The sequence below is a fragment of the Taudactylus pleione genome, unplaced genomic scaffold, assembly GCF_031769625.1.
Source record: "Taudactylus pleione unplaced genomic scaffold, aTauple2 ptg000278l, whole genome shotgun sequence".
Lineage (NCBI taxonomy): Eukaryota > Metazoa > Chordata > Amphibia > Anura > Myobatrachidae > Taudactylus > Taudactylus pleione.
Genome location: NW_028284680.1, coordinates 8659774 through 8679961, shown reverse-complemented (window position 1 = coordinate 8679961; position 20188 = coordinate 8659774). Strand labels below are relative to the sequence as shown.

Sequence of the window (20188 nt, the reverse complement as noted above, 5' to 3'; positions counted from 1 at the left end):
AGCCCTCCCCAGTAGCAGACCCCCCCAGTAGTGCAGACCCCCCCCCCAGTAGCGCCCCCGGACCTTTGACAAGTAAAAAAATAAAAAAAATAAAACTTACCTGTATCCCCGCTCCCGCGCCGTCCGCTCTGTCACACGCTGAGGAGGGAGCCGGAAGACGGAGCTCATGTGTGAGCTCCAGCCGGCTCCCTCCGTGCAGCAGCCAATGAGAGTCTGTGTGACTCTCATTGGCTGCTGTAACAAACACACAGCTGCCGCTGGCGGCTGTGTGTCTGTGTCTGTGTAGGGCAGAGCGCTATCACTGCGCTCTGCCCTACACGCGAGGAGACCTGATGTCGGATTGTCTAGTGAGAATCCGACATCAGGCGGCCGCCGTTCGGCCCCGAACGGGGATCCGAGTCAGGCGGTGAACACCCGAACAGGGTTCGGGTGGACTCGGATCCCCAATGTTCGGAGCGGTTCAGATTCCACAGAATCCGAACCGCTCATCTCTAATGGTGACGTTCCCTTAACAGACCAAGTAAACCAAGGTAACATTTCCCGCATTGTAACTCAATTGGGTATATATTTTCCAGTAGTAGTTAACTGGAATACAATTTTCACCATTAAGCAAAAAGAGAGTGAAACTGCAGAAGATTATTGCGATCGGGCTCTGCAGGCTATCACCCAGTACACTGGGATAGAAGATATTAAAGATAGCACTCACCACAGGGGAATGATAGTCACGGTACTAATGGACGGTCTGAAAGAGAATTTAAAGACTCGGGTTCAGACCTCACAGCCTGGCTGGAGGGGACTCACAATAGATACCCTCATAGAATCTGCCATAGAACATGATAAAAACATCTCAAAAAAGAGAGAGACCCAGAGCGAAAAACGAATGGCTGTCAGTATCCAAGCTCTGGAGGGAATGACGGTAACATCACAGCCAACCGACACACTCGCACCTGCACACACACTTACAGCTGAACAATTATATTCCCTCACTAACCCCACGCAATGACAAACACAGCTCTATTCCACTAACCCAATACAACCACAGGTCCCATACTCATATCCCCCACAATACCCTTACCCTCCCTATCCTTACCCATATCCACCACCTTTACCCTCTGCTCAAACCTCACAACAACACATATTACCCGATCCATGGACATGTTTTACTTGTAAACAAGAGTAGGAACCCCAAATTAAGGAAGACCTGGATATCCCCATAAGGGATATGCACAGAGAACAGCAAATGTTCAGCAGGCACCAGCTCCAATTGTGGCCGTAAATGCTTTATTGGAGAATGGTAGCCAACGCTAGGGGTCAGGTCATACCTGTAGTCTACAGATAGTCAGGTTAACGTGAAGTAATAGGGAAGAACCGGTCATGATGGTTGATGTAGCTGGTACTAAATATCCTTTTCTTGTAGACACAGGGGCGACCAGGTCAGTGATAAAATCTCCCATTAATTTACAGGTGACCAACGAGACAGTACCAACAATGGGTGTAACAGGTAAAGTGGAACATTATCCTTTAACAAAGTCCACAGAGGTTACTATTGGGCTGTTGCAAACCAGACATTCTTTCCTTCTGGCTGCTGCGGCTCCTACTAACCTGCTGGGTAGAGACTCGTTATGTAAGATGGGATGTGTTATATATTGCACCCCTGATGGTGTATTTTTAGATATCCCAGAGAGAGTTGCACACGAGGTGCGGGATATATTGGACACTCCCCAAAGGATAATGTATCACTCTACAAGTTTAAATGAAAATCCATCTCAGGTAGATGAAATGTTGTCCCAAATTCCAGATTCCCTTTGGACTAAGGATGGACAGGACACTGGATTAATGGCAAACGTAAGCCCTGTAATGGTAAATTTAAAAAGCGGTAGGCAAGCTCCAAAAATTCCCCAGTACCCACTAAAACAGGAGGTAGAATTAGGGGTTTTTCCAATAATTGAGCGATTATTGCAACAGGGAATTTTAGTTCGTACAGCTAGTGTAGCAAACAGTCCCATCTTTCCAGTGAAGAAGAGTGGTGGGAGGGGTTATAGGCTGGTACAAGATCTTAGAGGTGTTAATAAGGTAGTAGAGAGCCAATTCCCTGTAGTGCCAAATCCAGCTGTCATCCTGATGCAGATCCCACCAAAAGCAACCCATTTCACTGTCATTGACCTCTGTTCTGCTTTCTTCTCTGTGCCTCTCCACCCTGACTGTCAGTATCTATTTGCATTTACATACAAAGGTGTACAATATACATGAACATGGTTACCCTAAGGTTTCATAGACAGCCCCAGTATCTTTTCCCAGGCATTACACGACTGTTTACAATCCTTTCAACCTGCAAATGGATCTGTTCTAATTCAATATGTGGATGATTTATTGCTATGTTCTGACTCGTTTATGTCATGTTTGAATGATACAAAACTTTTGTTACTTCATCTCTCGCATACAGGACACAAGGTGGCTAAGGACAAACTACAGCCGTGCCAATCCAGAGTAAAATATTTGGGACACTGCCTAACCCAGGGGTTACGACATCTAACAAATGATAGAATCCAGTCCATACAAAACATGACACTGCCGCAGAATCAACAGCAAATTCATACCTTCTTGGGAATGTGTGGATATTGTAGAATGTGGATCCCAGGGTTTTCCATTTTGGCCTTACCTTTACAGGAATTAGTCTCTTCCTCAAAGCCCGATCGTGTCATACACACAGAGGAATCAGAGCAGGCTTTCCTTAATCTTAAGGATAGTCTGACAAGAGCTCCTGCATTGGGAATACCTGATTATGAAAAACCTTTTGATTTGTATTGTACGGAAGCCGATGGTTGTGCTGCAGGTGTCCTTACACAAAAACATGGTGATGCCAGTAGGCCCGTAGCATACTACAGTGCCCAACTGGACACTGTAGCAAGATAACTCCCCACTTGTTTGAGAAGTGTAGCAGCTACCGCTCTATTGGTGAGTAAAAGTGAGGACGTAGTACTGGGTCATGATATGATTGTCTACACTCCCCATGCTGTATCTGCTCTGTTGAACTCAGCTCAAACCAGACACGTCTCTTCAGCTAGGTTTACCAAATGGGAACTAGCTCTAATCGTACCCGCAAACATCACTGTTAAACGTTGCAGCACGCTGAATCCAGCAATGTATTTACCATATGTACAACATGATGTACAAAGGGTGGAAGGAGAGGAGTTGCTGGCGGGAGGTGAGTTCAGCAGACATAATGATACGCACGATTGTATGACATATCTGAATCAGACCTTTACTGCTAGACCTGACATACATGACACACCTTTAGAGAATGTGGATGTGACTTTTTATACGGATGGGAGTTATCATAGACAAACAGACACAGGTGAATTATGTACAGGTTATGCTGTTGTAAATGACACAGACATCATAGAAGCTAAGCCTCTTGGTCCTCCTCACTCAGCCCAGGTGGCAGAGTTAGTAGCACTAACTAGAGCGTGTGAACTGGCAGCAGGCAAATCTGCTAACATTTATACTGACTCAAGGTATGCGTTCGGGGTGGTGCACGATTTTGGGGCTCTATGGCGCCTGAGAAATTTTATGACAGCAGCAGGCACACCAGTTGCACATTCGACACATAAAACATCTTTTAGAAGCAATCCAACTGCCTACAGCGATGTAAAGCCCATACATGTGAGGATGATCCGGTGTCACTGGGCAACAGCAGAGCCGATGAAGCTGCAAAATGGGCAGCAGGGTTAAAAATGTTTTCTCCAACTGAAAAAATGATATGTCTTCCAAACAATTGTTATGCTGAAATTAATTGAGATGCAAAATTTGTGTTCATTTCAGGAAAGATACATTTGGAAGTCCAAGGGATGTAGGCAAGAGTCCTCCGGGCTCTGGAGCGATGGACAAGGTAAGCCAGTAGCCCCCAAGGCATATTACCCCAGTCTGGCTGAGGCAGCACATGGTCTGACTCATCTGGGAAAACAAGGTATGTGCAAGTTGGTGAGAGCATACTGGTGTGCACCAGGATTTTCTTCACAAGCAGAAAAGATAGCAATGTCCTGTCTGACCTGCTTGAGGAAGAACATAGGGAAAGCAATCCCTACCGAACCGTCCCACATTCCACTGACTGATGGACCTTTCCAGGTGATACAAATTGATTTCATCCAATTGCCACCCTGCAGGAACCTTAAGTATGTATTAGTGTGCACGGATGTATTTTTTAATTGGGTTGAGGCCTACCCAGTGCCACTAATACTGCTGCGTTTACTGCCAAGAAAATAGTTCAGGAATTTGTATGCAGGTACGGTATCCCTAAAATCATTGAGAGTGACAGGGGTACTCATTTCACAGGTGATATTTTTCAAAATATGTGTAAGCTGATGGGTATTAATAGCCGACTTCACACCCCCTACCGACCGCAAGCCAGTGCCAAGGTAGAGAGGATTAACGGAACTATTAAAAATAAGTTAAGTAAAATTATGGCAGAGACTGGACTAGGATGGCCAGAAGCGTTACCTTTGGTCCTACATAGCATAAGGACCACACCTAGACCCCTCTAAATCTGTCCCCATTTGAAATACTGTTCGGTAGACAACCTCATTTGATTATAAGTCCACAGGAAGACCTGAAGGGTAACAACGAGGTAACTGTAAAGTATCTTATATCAATGAGTAAGCAGTTAAAGCAACAGCACCAGAAACTGAAATTGTTGTCTAATGATATGCCTGAAACTAACTGTCATGATATTGAACCAGGAGAATATGTTATGATCAGAAATTTCTTGCGTTCAGGTTGTTTGACTAATCGGTGGGAAGGTCCGTACCAGCTGCTGCTGTCGAGTACTACATCTTTGAAGGTGGCCGAGAGAGATACCTGGGTCCATTCCACTCACTGCAAAAAGGTCAATCAACCGGTGGAGAAACAAGTCGGAGACAAGGCTGATAGTGTGGACCTGTCGCTTGCGAGCTTCTTCTGGGAGGATTGAAAAGGTCGTAGTGAGATACCTGAACTAAGAGAATTTTGTTCACCATCCTGGCCGGTTCGGGAATATCCAGTTTCTGTGATGGGAGACAGATTGAGGAAATGGGAGTTGATGGCAGTGCTGATGGAGTGGAGTCAGGAGGAGTGCAATGCCAATCAGGGAAGTGTCTGACCAATCTTAGTACTGTTATTGTTAAGAGAGCTGTCATTCCGGATACTCGGGGACGATGTGTAGGTTTATCGTCTGAAGATTCCTGTATTTGTGAGCTATGTGGGTCCCTAGTTGATGAGAACTGTATCCAACGGTGCCAACCTAAATATAACCCGTACTCGGGTTGGTATCCTTTAGAGGATTATCATAGCATGGTAGGCAAACTGTTAAATCAAACTGATTGCTGGGTGTGTTCATAAGTGCCACAGGGACAGCATAACGTAGGGTTGGTGCCATTTCCGGTGAATATCACGGAAATTTTGGAATTACAGAAAGGGAAACATTGGATGGAAAGTTCCTCTCATCCAAACCACCTCATTTCAAACTCTATCAATTCCAAGTAGATAGATCACTTTTGTGTTTAAACATAACCAACCCCAATAAACCCGGGAGTTGGGAAGTGACAGGGAATAATCAGACGATGACCTTCTCACAAAGAGCTGATAATGAGCCCATAAACCATGATCTGTTACGCTCAATTAAATCTGGTGGGAAACATTTTAGGTATTGGTATACATTGAGTTCCATCAAAGAAATTATTGGTAAGGTGCCAGATGGTTATTGTGCTAAAATAATACATCCAGAGACTTGCATGAACCAGATGGAAGACCCAGAAATAGGATTGTTTGCAAGAGAAATGTGCTTAATGATAATGATGCATACCATCCCTTATGTTCTCCCTGAAAATGTATATTTTATATGTGGAAGAAAAGCGTATAAGTGGCTCTCCCTGAGTTCCGAAGGTTTGTGTTACCTGAGAAGAGTAGTCCCAGAAGTTATGACCCTCACACATGTTGAAATGCTTGGTATAAATAAAAACACACCGTCACCATATCTTCACACACAATATGAACACAGAGGCAAAAGAAATATGATACCTGGTGACGTGCATAAAGCCACTCAGTTAATCAGTGAGACAACTGGCTTTCAAGTTTTAGTCGCATTGGATCCCACCAGGATTGGTTGGGGTACATTAAATGTTAGGTATATTCAGGAACTTGCTAAATTGATAGATAATATCACCGAGATGTACGATGACACATTCAGGTATACAGGGAGAGAATTGCAAGCGTACAAGAAAGAACTGGTGCAACACAGGCTAGTGTTGAATTATTTAACTGCTGTTACTGGAGGGTATTGCGTAATGTTAGCCACCCAGTTTGGAGTAAAATGTTGCACCTATGTCACCAATGATACTAGCGACCCCAAGGAGGTGATAGACCAAAAGATGGATGAAATTCTGCAGCTAAAATGGGAGTTTCGTAAGAACCATAACGCTTCAGTGGCTGAAGTAGGGGAAAAGATAGAAGGATGGGTTTCATGGCTGAACCCAGTAAAATGGTTCTCAGGTCTAGGGGAATGGGTCCAGGAAGTGATCGCCAGCATAGGCAAATTCTTGATCCTTATACTAATTGTCATCATCATAATAATTGGCATATGCGTCCTTTGTGTTCCTATTGTGTTGAAGTGTGGAAAATGTAAAAATAGAGTAAAAAGCAAGAACGAAACTATGATGGTGATCAGTAATGACAATATGAATACCGAGGTAAATATAGAACTGCATTACAACCCTGAACTAGGAAATACCATCATTTAATGTATTATATTTAGACATGCATAGAATGTATTATTGAAATTTTATTTTTAAAACACTTTAGATAATGTAAAGTCTAAATTCCCCTTCAAGACTGCTTTTATAAGACTGGTGCATTCCCACACCTTCCAAGATCCGCGGTGTGCGTATAATAGTAGTTTTATGTCCCCACCCAGAGACACATTATTGATGGATTAAGAACCACCTTGTGCCATCCCACAACAACACTAAATAATATGTAAATGTAAGCCTAAATTAAATTCAAAGAGTAGATTGTGATAGCATATTGTTCACTATCAAAGGGTGGACTGTCGAAGCTGGATAATTGGCTGAGACAAGATCAGTTTAAAATTGAATCACGGCGATGCCATCTTGTGACTGGCCGGAAGACACCATCTTGGAAATGAAATCGCAAGACGCCATTTGCGAATGGCCGCCCAAGCGCCATTTTAGATAAACTCACAATTAAGTACATATGGCGAGATTACTATTAGCACCATGCGATTGCATCTTTCATCATTTCTCATATACACAGTAATACGCACAATTGCGCTGTTAACTAGTCGCATATTAGCGAATGCATAAGATCCTATATGAAAACGCTGTTTAGTAGCTAAATGCACACGCATCTGTCCCCAGTTAACTAGCGTCTTTATATCAAACCCCGTATACTCACACATTACATATTCACAATAAAGGTTCCATAAGCTTTAATGTATAAGATTTAAGTTTGTTCACTTAGTATAAATGCTGTGAAATAAAGATTATTTGGTAACTAAGGTTTTATACATGCTAAGTAAGCCGTGTTTGGTTTCGTACTGATGCGTACTCTTTCAACAGAATTCCGGTATTATCGGTGTGGAGATCGCATCATGCATTCTCGACTTATGGACCGCAGAGACTTCAAGCAACAAAATGCATAGGATATGAATAACTGTTAGGATGTTGCATGTGGCGGGAATCCAGAGACCCTCAGTTGTTGGAGGCTGGGTTGTGTCTATTTGAATCAGCCTGTTAAACGCTTTGTAACAGATGTATCCCCCTTGGGAATCAATGACATCATCAACAAATGTCTCTATTGTTTTGTCTATCCCTGGGGGGTATAAATATGTGTGCTCAAACGCTGGGTTTTTAGTCTTCGTGCTGAATGCTGATAGACGAGGGGTTTCTTGCTGAGGCCTAACATCTGGTCCAGAAGCACTGCATATGTATACTGTACTTGGGTCTGTATAATTCCTTTGCGCCGAATTGTGTCTGGATCAATAGCATGTAACTGACTGTACTTTTACTTGAATAATAATTTGTGCTTTGGAACCACAGATTCCAGGTCTGAAGTCTTTATTTACTGTATGACTGCGTATGCAAATTAGCGTCATCCTTAGAAGGTATAGGCAGGATATTAGAAGGTATAGGCAGGATATTAGAAGGTATAGGAAGGAGTGTATAGAGGTTCAAATATAGATTCCTTAATACACACTGTGTGGCCATCATCTGCATGCTGCAGCGGGTCGGGCCAGCCTGGGGGCGGGTAGGGGCGTGGCCTAATCGTGGACTCCGTGACCAAGCCCCTTCAGAAAAAAATAAAAACATTTGCGGCGCTGGGGAGGGGGGCGCTGTGTGCCCCTCAGCCCGGCGCACAGCCAATGGGGGCGGGATCAGCATTATTGCTCACTCCCTTTGGCATAGGAGACTCTCCGGCTGCTGCTTTAGCAGCCTCGGACAGTCTCCTAGTGCAGCCCAGCACACAGCAGCGTGCACTAGACTGCTGTGACCTGAGGGATGGGGAATGCACCAGTCTTATAAAAGCAGTCTTGAAGGGGAATTTAGACTTTACATTATCTAAAGTGTTTTAAAAATAACATTTCAATAATACATTCTATGCATGTCTAAATATAATACATTAAATGATGGTATTTCCTAGTTCAGGGTTGTAATGCAGTTATATATTTACCTCGGTATTCATATTGTCATTACTGATCACCATCATAGTTTCGTTCTTGCTTTTTACTCTATTTTTACATTTTCCACACTTCAACACAATAGGAACACAAAGGACGCATATGCCAATTATTATGATGATGACAATTAGTATAAGGATCAAGAATTTGCCTATGCTGGCGATCACTTCCTGGACCCATTCCCCTAGACCTGAGAACCATTTTACTGGGTTCAGCCATGAAACCCATCCTTCTATCTTTTCCCCTACTTCAGCCACTGAAGCGTTATGGTTCTTACGAAACTCCCATTTTAGCTGCAGAATTTCATCCATCTTTCGGTCTATCACCTCCTTGGGGTCGCTAGTATCATTGGTGACATAGGTGCAACATTTTACTCCAAACTGGGTGGCTAACATTACGCAATACCCTCCAGACCCGGGTAAGTAGTACCCGCTCGCGGCTCCCCCCCCTCTCTGCACCCCTGTTTACGGGCGATCGGCTGATCGCCCGTACACACTTGCCGATGGACAGATATGTCTGCAGACACAGATGGGGCTGTGCAGCACAGCCAATGCGATATGTCTGTGAACGACGTCGTTCACAGAATATCGTCTGTATACACTGGCAGACGGGGGCACGATCAATTGATCGGCCAATATATCGGCCAGTGTGTACCCAGCATAACGCATCGCAATTCCCTGCGTGTATTTATTCATACATTCTGGTGAACAGTGGCGATAAGAAATTATATATATCGGGTCTAGAACTAAAATTATTAATATATATGCCCTTTAGGCTTAATTATCTTTAAAGGTCTGCTGATATGTTATTACAGATTAGTGTATCTTTCATTGATCAAACATTCATTTAACGATCAAATATTTTCAGTTGGACTCCTCTCATTTAACGCGTATACTGCTGAAATGGGTGCCAATGGCGAGCTTTAACACATCTGCATCTAAAATCACTGATGCATAAATAACCTGCAATAGCATGCATGTGCGATGCTAGGTGCATCTCAAGATGGCGTCACACGGTGAGCATAGGGTTGTAGTGTGCGATGCCTAGCCGCGTGCTGGCAAATAGGGGCTGCCATTTTCAACATTTATAACAGTATTTTTATTGAAAGAACAAATAGATTTGTTTTGGACATGTTAAGCTGGGTACACAATGGAGCGATATCGACCCAATATGTCGGTTTCCGGCTGAAGCGGAATGACATAATCAGCCGGATAGTCCAGTGTGTACAGCCAATCTGTGCACTCCTGCGGTCGATAGCGATATCATCCTGTCGGCCGTGCTGCACAGTCAACTGGACTAGATCGCATGCGGCGCCGTGCAAGGTAATGAGGAACGGAACCAGGGATCGTTCCGTCCTTCATTACATCGTATTGATGTGTGCCGCGGATACGATATGTCGGCCGCCATATCTTCCGGGTACACATCGCTCTAGTGATATCAATACTGTGTGTATATATATGTCACCCTAGCGCTAGGTTTGTATCGGTTTGCATCAATTCTGAGTTATTAGCTATTTCACTTTATTGATACATTGTAATTTTTATGTTTGCACAGCTTTCACGTTTTTATTGTTGTCAATAAATTGTCTTTTTTGCTACATTATTGCGGATAGGAGTGTACAGTTACCATAGTCAATTTATTCGGAGCTTTGGCGCTACCTGATTTAGGGTGATGGTGGACCTCTAGGCTAGCAGCCGCCTCATTCCAAGTAGTACTATTTAGTGGGTGCCCTTCCTTCATCTATTGTCCTCACGTTTATCAGTAGACCATTGGTCTTCCTGTAATCACCACCCAATGAATACAGGAGAACACACCATGGGGAGCTTCATGACCGCCTGTACATACAACCCCCTTTGTGCGGTGGCTACTTTGAGCCCAGAGTACATTAATTACTGTAGGTATGGGAATAGAATAATATGTAACACACCAGCGTCTCATTCTTTTCCATCTTGTTTATCCACAGGATATCCTCAGGCTTGAATGGCACCAAAACACTCAGCGTATCTGGATTGTTATCCATCATCTGGTCAAAATGCGCAGATTCTGGGTAAAACAAACTAAGTGTCGTCTTATTCCCAACATCTTCCTGATAATTATGGACTGGAGCATTATTCAGCCTGTGGAGAAAACGTGTGCATCAGAATACACATAGAGTAATGATTGCTCATCCTACTGGAATTCCTGCACGCTAATACGTTACTGGAGGTCAGGGTTTCTCTTTCTGCAAGCGAGAATTAACTCTGCTATAATTGAAATGGAGTGTCGGCACATCAACGCAGAAATCAATTGGAAATAAGAGGACTTGGGCCCTGATTCAGAGGTGCTCGCTATTTGCTAGCACATGCTCTGAATCAGGGCATTTTTTTTTTTTTTTTTTAAACCCGACCTCCAGGCCGCTCGCTAAGCTGTAGGTGACCACCCACAGTTTTAGCGAGTGGCCTGGCGATGGTCGCGATAAGGCTTGTGAGGAGACTCTTGTGGTAGGGTCTCAGGTCTTGCAAGCCCGAGTGGACTTCCTGCTCTAATAGAGCAGGAAGTCCACTACTGACATCACAAGTGATGTCAGTAGGGCCGCCCACAAATGGCAGGCGTTCCTTCGGGAACGCCTCCGTTTGTCCAGCCACCCCCCCTACAAAACGGGGCGAGCTGTCGATCAACATCGACAGCAGCCCCATCTTGTAGCTAGCCCCGGAGCGAGTGAAGTTCTCACTTGCTCCGGGGCTCGCGTGCGCAATAGCTCACCATCTGCTTGTGAGCGCTATGCGCTCGCGAGCGGGTCTGAATCAGGCCCTTGTTACGTTATGATACGTACTACCAGAGACTATATGCAACAACTTAACGCTACCCTGTATTGATAAACAGATGAAAAATCAGACTAAAGTTTTTGCATACCGGTTTAATATATTGGACATTTACTCCTTCAGAACACCCACCCTACAGATTTGTAAGGTGGTTCACACCAGGAATACATACAGTGGCGTAAGTTCATCCCAGACGCCCGGAGGCGAGTTAGCTTATAGTGCCCCCCACCCAAATATGTGACTGCTTTTCTATTAGGCCTATTTGCAGGATATCCACCCCAAAAGACCCTGTTTTTCCAGGAGATAGCTGCAGATTTATAGAATCCCCTGAATTATCTAAACACACCCGTGAATGCAATCTTGGTCCAACCTGATTCTTAGTAAATTTACCCCATAGCCTTACTGTGTTATTTTTCTTTGTTGTAAAGATCCATTGTGTTGCCTCCTCGGTTGGAGGGAATGAAAATCATGGTCGATCACATGTACATTGAGCAGTATAGGTCACTGACACAGGTATGATCATGGCCTATCACATGTACATTGAGCAGTATAGGTCACTGACATGAGTATGATCATGGCCTATCACATGTAGGAATGAAGGAAAGCATATTTTGTACTCATCCAGTCCTGTCACATTCTGTACCTATATGGTTGCACCATCAGGAGAGAGAGCCTGGAAATATTGCATCAAAATACATTACCGTGTGTTCCATTTTTATTCCCATAGAAAGTAACTTATCAGTTGCGTGACGACCAACATTAATCTCCCGGTATTTACTCACCGGATCACCACATCATGATCATCGATTTTCTCGCCCAGGCCGCTGTTTGTCATTTGGAATCCATTCCCGACCACCACACACCGTCTACACTGCAGCCTGCGAGACAGATGGGGGCAGCAACACTAATGAGTTCCGGTAGATTTTTTTTCGTAGCACATAAATCGGGGACATTCCTGAAACTGGTGCACAGGAAAAAAAGAATGTGCTGTAACCCCTAGCAACATTCTCACAGGGAGAACTAAAGTTCCTGTGTTTATTTAGATGTTTTTTTTATTTTATTTTTGGACTGGTGGGGAGCTGCACTTATACAATATACCAGCATGTGGTCAGAGAAGTACGCAATTTATTTTATATTTACGCAGTTGAGCAATTACGGGTCTTCTGAACGTGTGTGGCGGTCGCACTGCGCACGCACCTAATTACCTCTGAGATGCAGTTTGCAGTGAGGATTACTTTGCAAAGTAAGTGATAGTCAGGGACAAATTGGAGGAGGTAACGTGGGGGGAGGCATGGCGGAAAAAAACGCAGGTGTGTCACGGCCATTTTCAGGCGGGGGTGGGGTTGCAGCCTACGTCTGTGATCCCGTACGCAGATAAAGTGGTTCCGACATCTCAGTTCAGGTGGCCAATTCTGCGTGACCATAAGGCTATTTAGATAGGTGATTATTGAAGGATCTGCAAAAGCGACTGCGCATTTTGTACACACTTGCTTGGATCTGCAAAGCCGCCAATGGGTGTCTAGATACATTTCCAGCCAGTGACAGCATTAGCATATTCTCTCGCACAGAGAGGTCTAGTGTAACATCTCTGCCTAATGTGACAGAACACTGAACTTTAAATGTAGATTATTTTCTCTAATTCAGTATACAGTACTTCATATATAATGTTAGTTCTAGGGTGGGCAGGGGGCGGAGCGGCTCTCATGTGCACGGCAGCGATAGTTTTCTCCATAACTCCCTACCCCCACACCCAGTGGGAAACTGCGGCCCACGGGTGGGGTTCTGTTTCAGCAGGGCGCCTTCGAAAGGGCAGGGTGCATTTCAGTGATTTCAAACTGGGTAGGGCGCAGCGCCCCTCTCAAACAGCCTACCGGGAACACTAATATAACGTCAGACAACATGTACGGTATGGATGGAATGACAGCGCCGGAATTCCGACGCCAGAATCCCAAAGGTAAGTAGTGAGGTTAGGGGAAGGGTTAGGGTTAAGAGTTAGGCACTAAGGGGGGAGGGTAAGGTTTAGGCACCGGGGAGGGAGGGTTAGGGATATGGAGAGGGGCCCGTGTCGGGATTCTGACTCCCGGTATCCCGATACATCTTATGCCATATCCTGATACCTGCTGTTACATTATTGCTATACAGACACACAAGCTTACTTACACTGACATCTTGTATTATGGTTATGTTAAAGTCATTTTAACTATGATGGACACCTGATTAATTTATGTAGTTAAGATGTATTTTACTTTAGGGCGTTGTTTTTTTCATGTATTTACTTTGTTTGGTTTCTCTGCACGTGACACCAGCACCCAGCTATTTCTTTCATTTTGGGGAAATGATCAGAGACCTTTCATTGGGCGATTTGCACAAACAGAAAGATCTATAAATCTTTGCACCAAGTATAGGGCTGGTGGAAATGCGCAGGAGAGAAAAACATTCTTGATAAATAGGCCCCATAGAATAACAACATATAGGGCCTCATTCAGAGGCGGTCGGAGGATGCAAGTGGTCGCTCAGAAACTGGGCGGCCGCTTGCATCCTGACCGCCCCGCCTCTGTTTCGGTCGTTAGGCTGTGGGTTAACACCCACAGCTCTAACGACCGCATCGCGACCATCGGGGCTTACGGCGAGACCCTAGGGTAGGGTCTCACTTGTCGTAAGCCCCGGAGAGCTTCTGGCTCTGTCTGAGCCGGAAGCTCTCCACTGACATCACTAGTGATGTCAGTGGGGCCTCCCTCAAACGGTAGGCGTTCCCATGGGAACGCCTCCGTTTGGGCTGCCACCCGTCCGGCCCGCCTTCCAAACGGGGCGAGCTGTCAATCAACATCGACAGCTCGCCCCCTTTGGAAAGAGACCGGCGCTGTCGGTCGTAGCGGGTCTCACGCATGCGCACCAGGGAGCCGGCTCCCTCGTGCGCATGCGCACTGGCAAAACATCGAGGCGGCCGTGCGGTCGTAGACCGTACGGCCGCCTCTGAATACGGTCCATAGTCCTGGAGGAGTTGATGAGTGCAATAACCTTTGTATTGGACAATTTAGTTGCTTACAAGTACCTGCGAGTCTAAGGAACAATAAGTCATTCAACGTAGATCTGGAGCTACTGGTGCCGAGTTCCCGACCTGTCGGGATTTTGGCGCCAGTATGCAGACCGTCTACATCCCACCTGGAGCATAATATATTTATATGGCAGGTCAATTACATGAGGATCACCGTTCCTGTGATTATAGTCTGTGCGTGTGCAGCCTCTATCCGAATTCCTGAATAGATGGCATGCTGATTTGTTGGAGCGGAATGTGAAGGTGGCGTTCCGAGAGAACTCGCTTTAGCTGTGTATACAGCGGTTAGAGACACTGTGGTCAATGAGCTGATGCCTATATTTGGCAGCCAGCAATAGATGGAATATATGGGTCACTGGCTGTATGCAAAGCTTCAGTGGCAAATTGTAATCCCAAAGTAAGCCTAGAGAGAGTCATGGTGCAGAGTTGTACAGGCACCCCTCTGGAGAAGGTCCCAGGCACAGATGTTAATATACACCTAGTGTAGGCAGGAATAGAGCACCATGCACATGCTTGTCCTAGGGGCAGTGGGGGCTCAGGGAGGGATACAGTATTCCTAATGGCAGCGGTAACACAGTGCAGGCAACAGTACAGCGGCAAGCAAGCACTTGTCCTAGTGGTGGTGGTATCACAATGAGCCATCCAATATGGGTAATGGTGCAGCAGTAAGCGCGCACTATACCCTGACGACAATAGTACCATGAAGGAGTGGATCTGAATTAAATGGTAAAGCACTCAAAGCAATACTACTGTGTGGCCTTGACGCGTTTCGCTGTCATGGGAGGGCAGCTTTCTCAAAAGGCAGGCACTTTATGTGTTACACATTTATTCATAAATGATTTATTAGATTTATTTATTGTGTTGTTTTCCTGCATGTGACACCAGCGCGCAGAAATATTTATTTGGTTCTTGTTGTATTTAGAGGAGACGGGTATCCAACCATTGCTATTGGCAGCAGGTGTGGTTTTCTTTCAGGTCAATCGTATTTGCTAGTGTTTAAGGGCGCCTGGTTATTTTGTGGTTGTCATTTCACCAACATAGGAAGACACAGGCTGCTTCACCCAAATTGGTAGCGCACTGTGCCCTGGAGAACCAGCGGTTAGCACCTCTCTATATGTAACCAAGCCTCACTTCACCCCTTCCTGAAATGACTGTTTGCAGTTGTGGACCAGCAGACTTTCCACCTGTGTGAATCTTGGGGAATGTAGTCCGCCCCTACTTGGATATTTTTCCATAGACGAGTGAAATCTTTGATCCTGTAACTGCGATCACCAAATATATCCGAATTGGTAAAACCTACTCAAAACAACTACTGACCCATATATTATAAAATATATATATATATATATATATATATATATATATATATATATATAGTCCACAATAGGTACAGCGGCACTCAGGAGACTTCACAAAGAGCGTTTAATTATTTCGACGTTTCGGGATACGGAGACCCCTTCTTCAGGAACATACAGATAAATAACATACAATAACAGTGGTCTTAAATACCTGTGTCTGTGCTGAGTGAATGCAGCTGATCTGCCCACCTCTGGTAAACGGACCCCACACATCCGGTCGCGGCACCCGCGAACCGGAAGTGACGTCATCCACTGCCCGGAGGAAGATACAGTCACTTAATAGTGCAACAACTCTCCTATGTGTGAATAATTAATATACCATCAGCGCTAGCCAACAAATGGATAGCGCTATAAAGTGCTAATAATATGCTTGTGCAATGAAGTGAAAATGGAAACAGTGAAACATAAGTGTTTGTTAATTGCTTGCACAAAGGTGGCCACGCTGCCATCTTGTGGCCTGACCACAAAAATGCAAGACAATAATACATTGTGTAACCATATGGAAATATGAAAATATAAAAAAAAAGGACAAACATGTAATGACCATAAAAACATAATACACAAATCTACAACATTATATACTAATGATCATACCTGTAATATACAAAAAATATTGCATATAGAAATGCCACCTCTTGTCTGTTAGTGGACATCAATGGTAGCAATGATATAACAATGTATATGTACATAAAGCACAAAGAGCACAGAAAAACACCCCGCCTATATAGATCATAAGGCGACAAAAACAGATATATGTGCTAGTGTATCTGTATAATGGCTGGCGAGCTACATAAAGTAATCCTATAAACAACAAAAAAGATTAAAAGGATTAACTGCCCTATACATGACCCAAGCTGATACCTAATACACACTCCGCACCTTGCTAGAAACCAAGGAGACTCAGCATCATATCATAAAAAGTTATGTATCCCTAATGACTCATTAAGGCCCCTAGGGACTACAGTATCCAAACGGAAAATCCATTTGGTTTCCCTTTGTAAAAGTTTTTTAGATCTATTGCCTCCCCTAATGGACACAGGGATATGGTCTATAATGCGATACCTCAATGTCGCCATACTGTGTTTTAAGTTGGCAAAATGGCGTGCCACCGGCTGTTCGCTTTGTCCCGACAATAGGGCCGCCCTGATAGCAGACCTGTGCTGAGCCATTCGCTCCTTGAACTGACGTTCTGTCTTGCCCACGTAGTGTAACCCACATGGGCAAGACAGAACGTACACCACAAACCTGGAAGTACAACTCAGATTCCACTGTATTTTAAATTTTTTGCCCGTGTACGGGTGGGAGATAAATTCTCCTGGAATCAAATAATTACATGTAGTGCACCCCAGGCAACGAAAGCAACCCTTCCTACGTTGCAAAAAACCAGTAGATTCATTGGTAGATGTTTTAAAACCAGTGATGTCAGTTTTGACCAACCAGTCCCCAATGCTTCTATTCCTTGTATAGCTCGGCATGATCTTAGATGAGTAAAGCATAGGTAATTCTGGGTCAGTAGAGACCAGTGGCCAAAATTTTTTTGCCACCTGGTTAGTATGCTTACTCTTGACACTATACTGATTAACCCATGGTATAACCTTGGTCAAAACTTTAGGTGCTTTGGGTGTCAATAGTTCATCCCTATTAAGTCTAACAGCTTTAGACCTTGCCTCCTGCAATAAATTCAGTGGGTAACCTCTCTGTAAAAACTTTTTTAACATGACATCTAATTGCCTCTCCCTTTCCTCAGGTTTACTATTCACTCTGCATACTCTCAAAAATTGAGAGTATGGGAGACCCCTCACCGTGGGGGATGGATGGAAGCTTTGATATTTAAGCAATGTGTTTCTATCTGTAGGTTTCGTGTACAATGAGGTGTGTAGCATGTTATTATCTACCTCTATCTTAATATCTAAAAAATTAAGCTGAGTGGTACTTTTGGTTACCGTGAATTTCACAGGGCTACAGGAATTATTGTGTACATCAATAAGAGCATCAAAACTTTGTTCGGAACCTGTCCAGAACAATATCAGGTCGTCTATGTATCTATAGTATAACAAAATGTTCTCAGAAATTTCTGTTCTACCAAAAAATAGATCGCATTCAACTTCCCACATGAACGAGTTTGCCAGGGAAGGGGCTACAGCAGAGCCCATTGCACATCCCGTGCGTTGATTGTAAAAGTGCCCATCGAACAAAAAATAATTATGCTCTAATGTAAACTGTAATAAAGATAGAAAAAAATCAATATCAGGGCCCTCGTATTTAGGATTACCCACGAATAGTCTTTTAACAGCCTGCACACCCGCCACTTGCGGAATGCAGGTGTACAAGCTTGTAACGTCAAGAGTAATAAGCAACATGTTATCTGGTACAGGGCCCAAGTCCACCAATTTCTTCAACAGAGCACTAAAGTCTCTAAGGTGCGTACTTGTGTCCTGTATACATTTTTGTAGATAAGCATCTAAATAAATGGAAATGGGTTCACACAGAGAACCCCTGGCAGACACAATGGGTCTGCCAGGTGGTCTCTGCGCGTCCTTGTGGACTTTGGGAATCACGTAGAACACCGGAACCACCGGATAATCAACCAACAACTTGACCAATATTTCTCTAGACAATATTCCAGACAAGGCTGCAGCTTCAAGCATGTCATCCAAAGTTTTTTTATATGTATAGGTAGGATCCGTGTCCAGAATACAGTACGTATTAATATCAGACAAAAGTCTTAAACATTCTGCTCTATAGTCAATGGTGTCCCACACCACTATAGAGCCGCCCTTATCCGCAGAGCGTATTACAATGTCCTCGCGTTTACTCAATGATTTGAGGGCTTGTCTTTCTTCATATGTCAAATTTTGATGGACCCGTTCATGTTTAGCCTCCATCGCTGAATCCAGCATCCTACAAAATGCTTTAATGGAAGGATTGTTCGACGGAGGGTCAAACTTGGATCTATGTCCTATTTTCAATAGCTGGGAGGGGATTAAAGATTGTGTGGCCGTCAGGGGATTTTTACCAAAAAATTCCTTTAGTTTAAGAGACCGATGTAGTCGATAGTTGTCAATTTTACATTGGAACCTATCAGGAAGACAAGTAGGTATAAACGTGAGCCCTTTGCTCAGCACAGATCGTTCAGCTACCGATAGTTCCTTAGTTGACAGGTTAAATATTAATCTCTTTTGTTCCTCCGTGGCCTGGCTCCTTGCCTGCCTCGTGGATTGCCCACCCCTCCTCGTTGGTTTTGTCCCCGGGCGATGGCACCTGCCCGGGTGCTGACCCCTAAAGGGAGCTCCCTGCCCTGAAAATAGGACATAGATCCAAGTTTGACCCTCCGTCGAACAATCCTTCCATTAAAGCATTTTGTAGGATGCTGGATTCAGCGATGGAGGCTAAACATGAACGGGTCCATCAAAATTTGACATATGAAGAAAGACAAGCCCTCAAATCATTGAGTAAACGCGAGGACATTGTAATACGCTCTGTGGATAAGGGCGGCTCTATAGTGGTGTGGGACACCATTGACTATAGAGCAGAATGTTTAAGACTTTTGTCTGATATTAATACGTACTGTATTCTGGACACGGATCCTACCTATACATATAAAAAAACTTTGGATGACATGCTTGAAGCTGCAGCCTTGTCTGGAATATTGTCTAGAGAAATATTGGTCAAGTTGTTGGTTGATTATCCGGTGGTTCCGGTGTTCTACGTGATTCCCAAAGTCCACAAGGACGCGCAGAGACCACCTGGCAGACCCATTGTGTCTGCCAGGGGTTCTCTGTGTGAACCCATTTCCATTTATTTAGATGCGTATCTACAAAAATGTATACAGGACACAAGTACGCACCTTAGAGACTTTAGTGCTCTGTTGAAGAAATTGGTGGACTTGGGCCCTGTACCAGATAACATGTTGCTTATTACTCTTGACGTTACAAGCTTGTACACCTGCATTCCGCAAGTGGCGGGTGTGCAGGCTGTTAAAAGACTATTAGTGGGTAATCCTAAATACGAGGGCCCTGATATTGAATTTTTTCTATCTTTATTACAGTTTACATTAGAGCATAATTATTTTTTGTTCGATGGGCACTTTTACAATCAACGCACGGGATGTGCAATGGGCTCTGCTGTAGCCCCTTCCCTGGCAAACTCGTTCATGTGGGAAGTTGAATGCGATCTATTTTTTGGTAGAACAGAAATTTCTGAGAACATTTTGTTATACTATAGATACATAGACGACCTGATATTGTTC

The 20188-nt window shown here is 44.2% G+C and overlaps 1 protein-coding gene across 6 annotated transcripts in view; it reads right to left on the bottom strand.

Annotated features, from left to right (window-relative positions):
• The window catches only part of LOC148513531 (CMP-N-acetylneuraminate-beta-galactosamide-alpha-2,3-sialyltransferase 4-like), an 89019-nt gene that overhangs the window by 26636 nt on the left and 42195 nt on the right, over nt 1-20188 (bottom strand). For all 6 annotated transcript variants that reach the window (XM_088481878.1, XM_088481883.1, XM_088481879.1 and 3 more), the window contains 2 exons: nt 12309-12404; nt 10653-10842 (listed from right to left, as the gene is read on the bottom strand). In XM_088481878.1, the coding sequence (XP_088338004.1) occupies nt 10653-10842; nt 12309-12404 (286 nt within the window). The remainder of the gene's footprint in view (nt 1-10652; nt 10843-12308; nt 12405-20188) is intronic.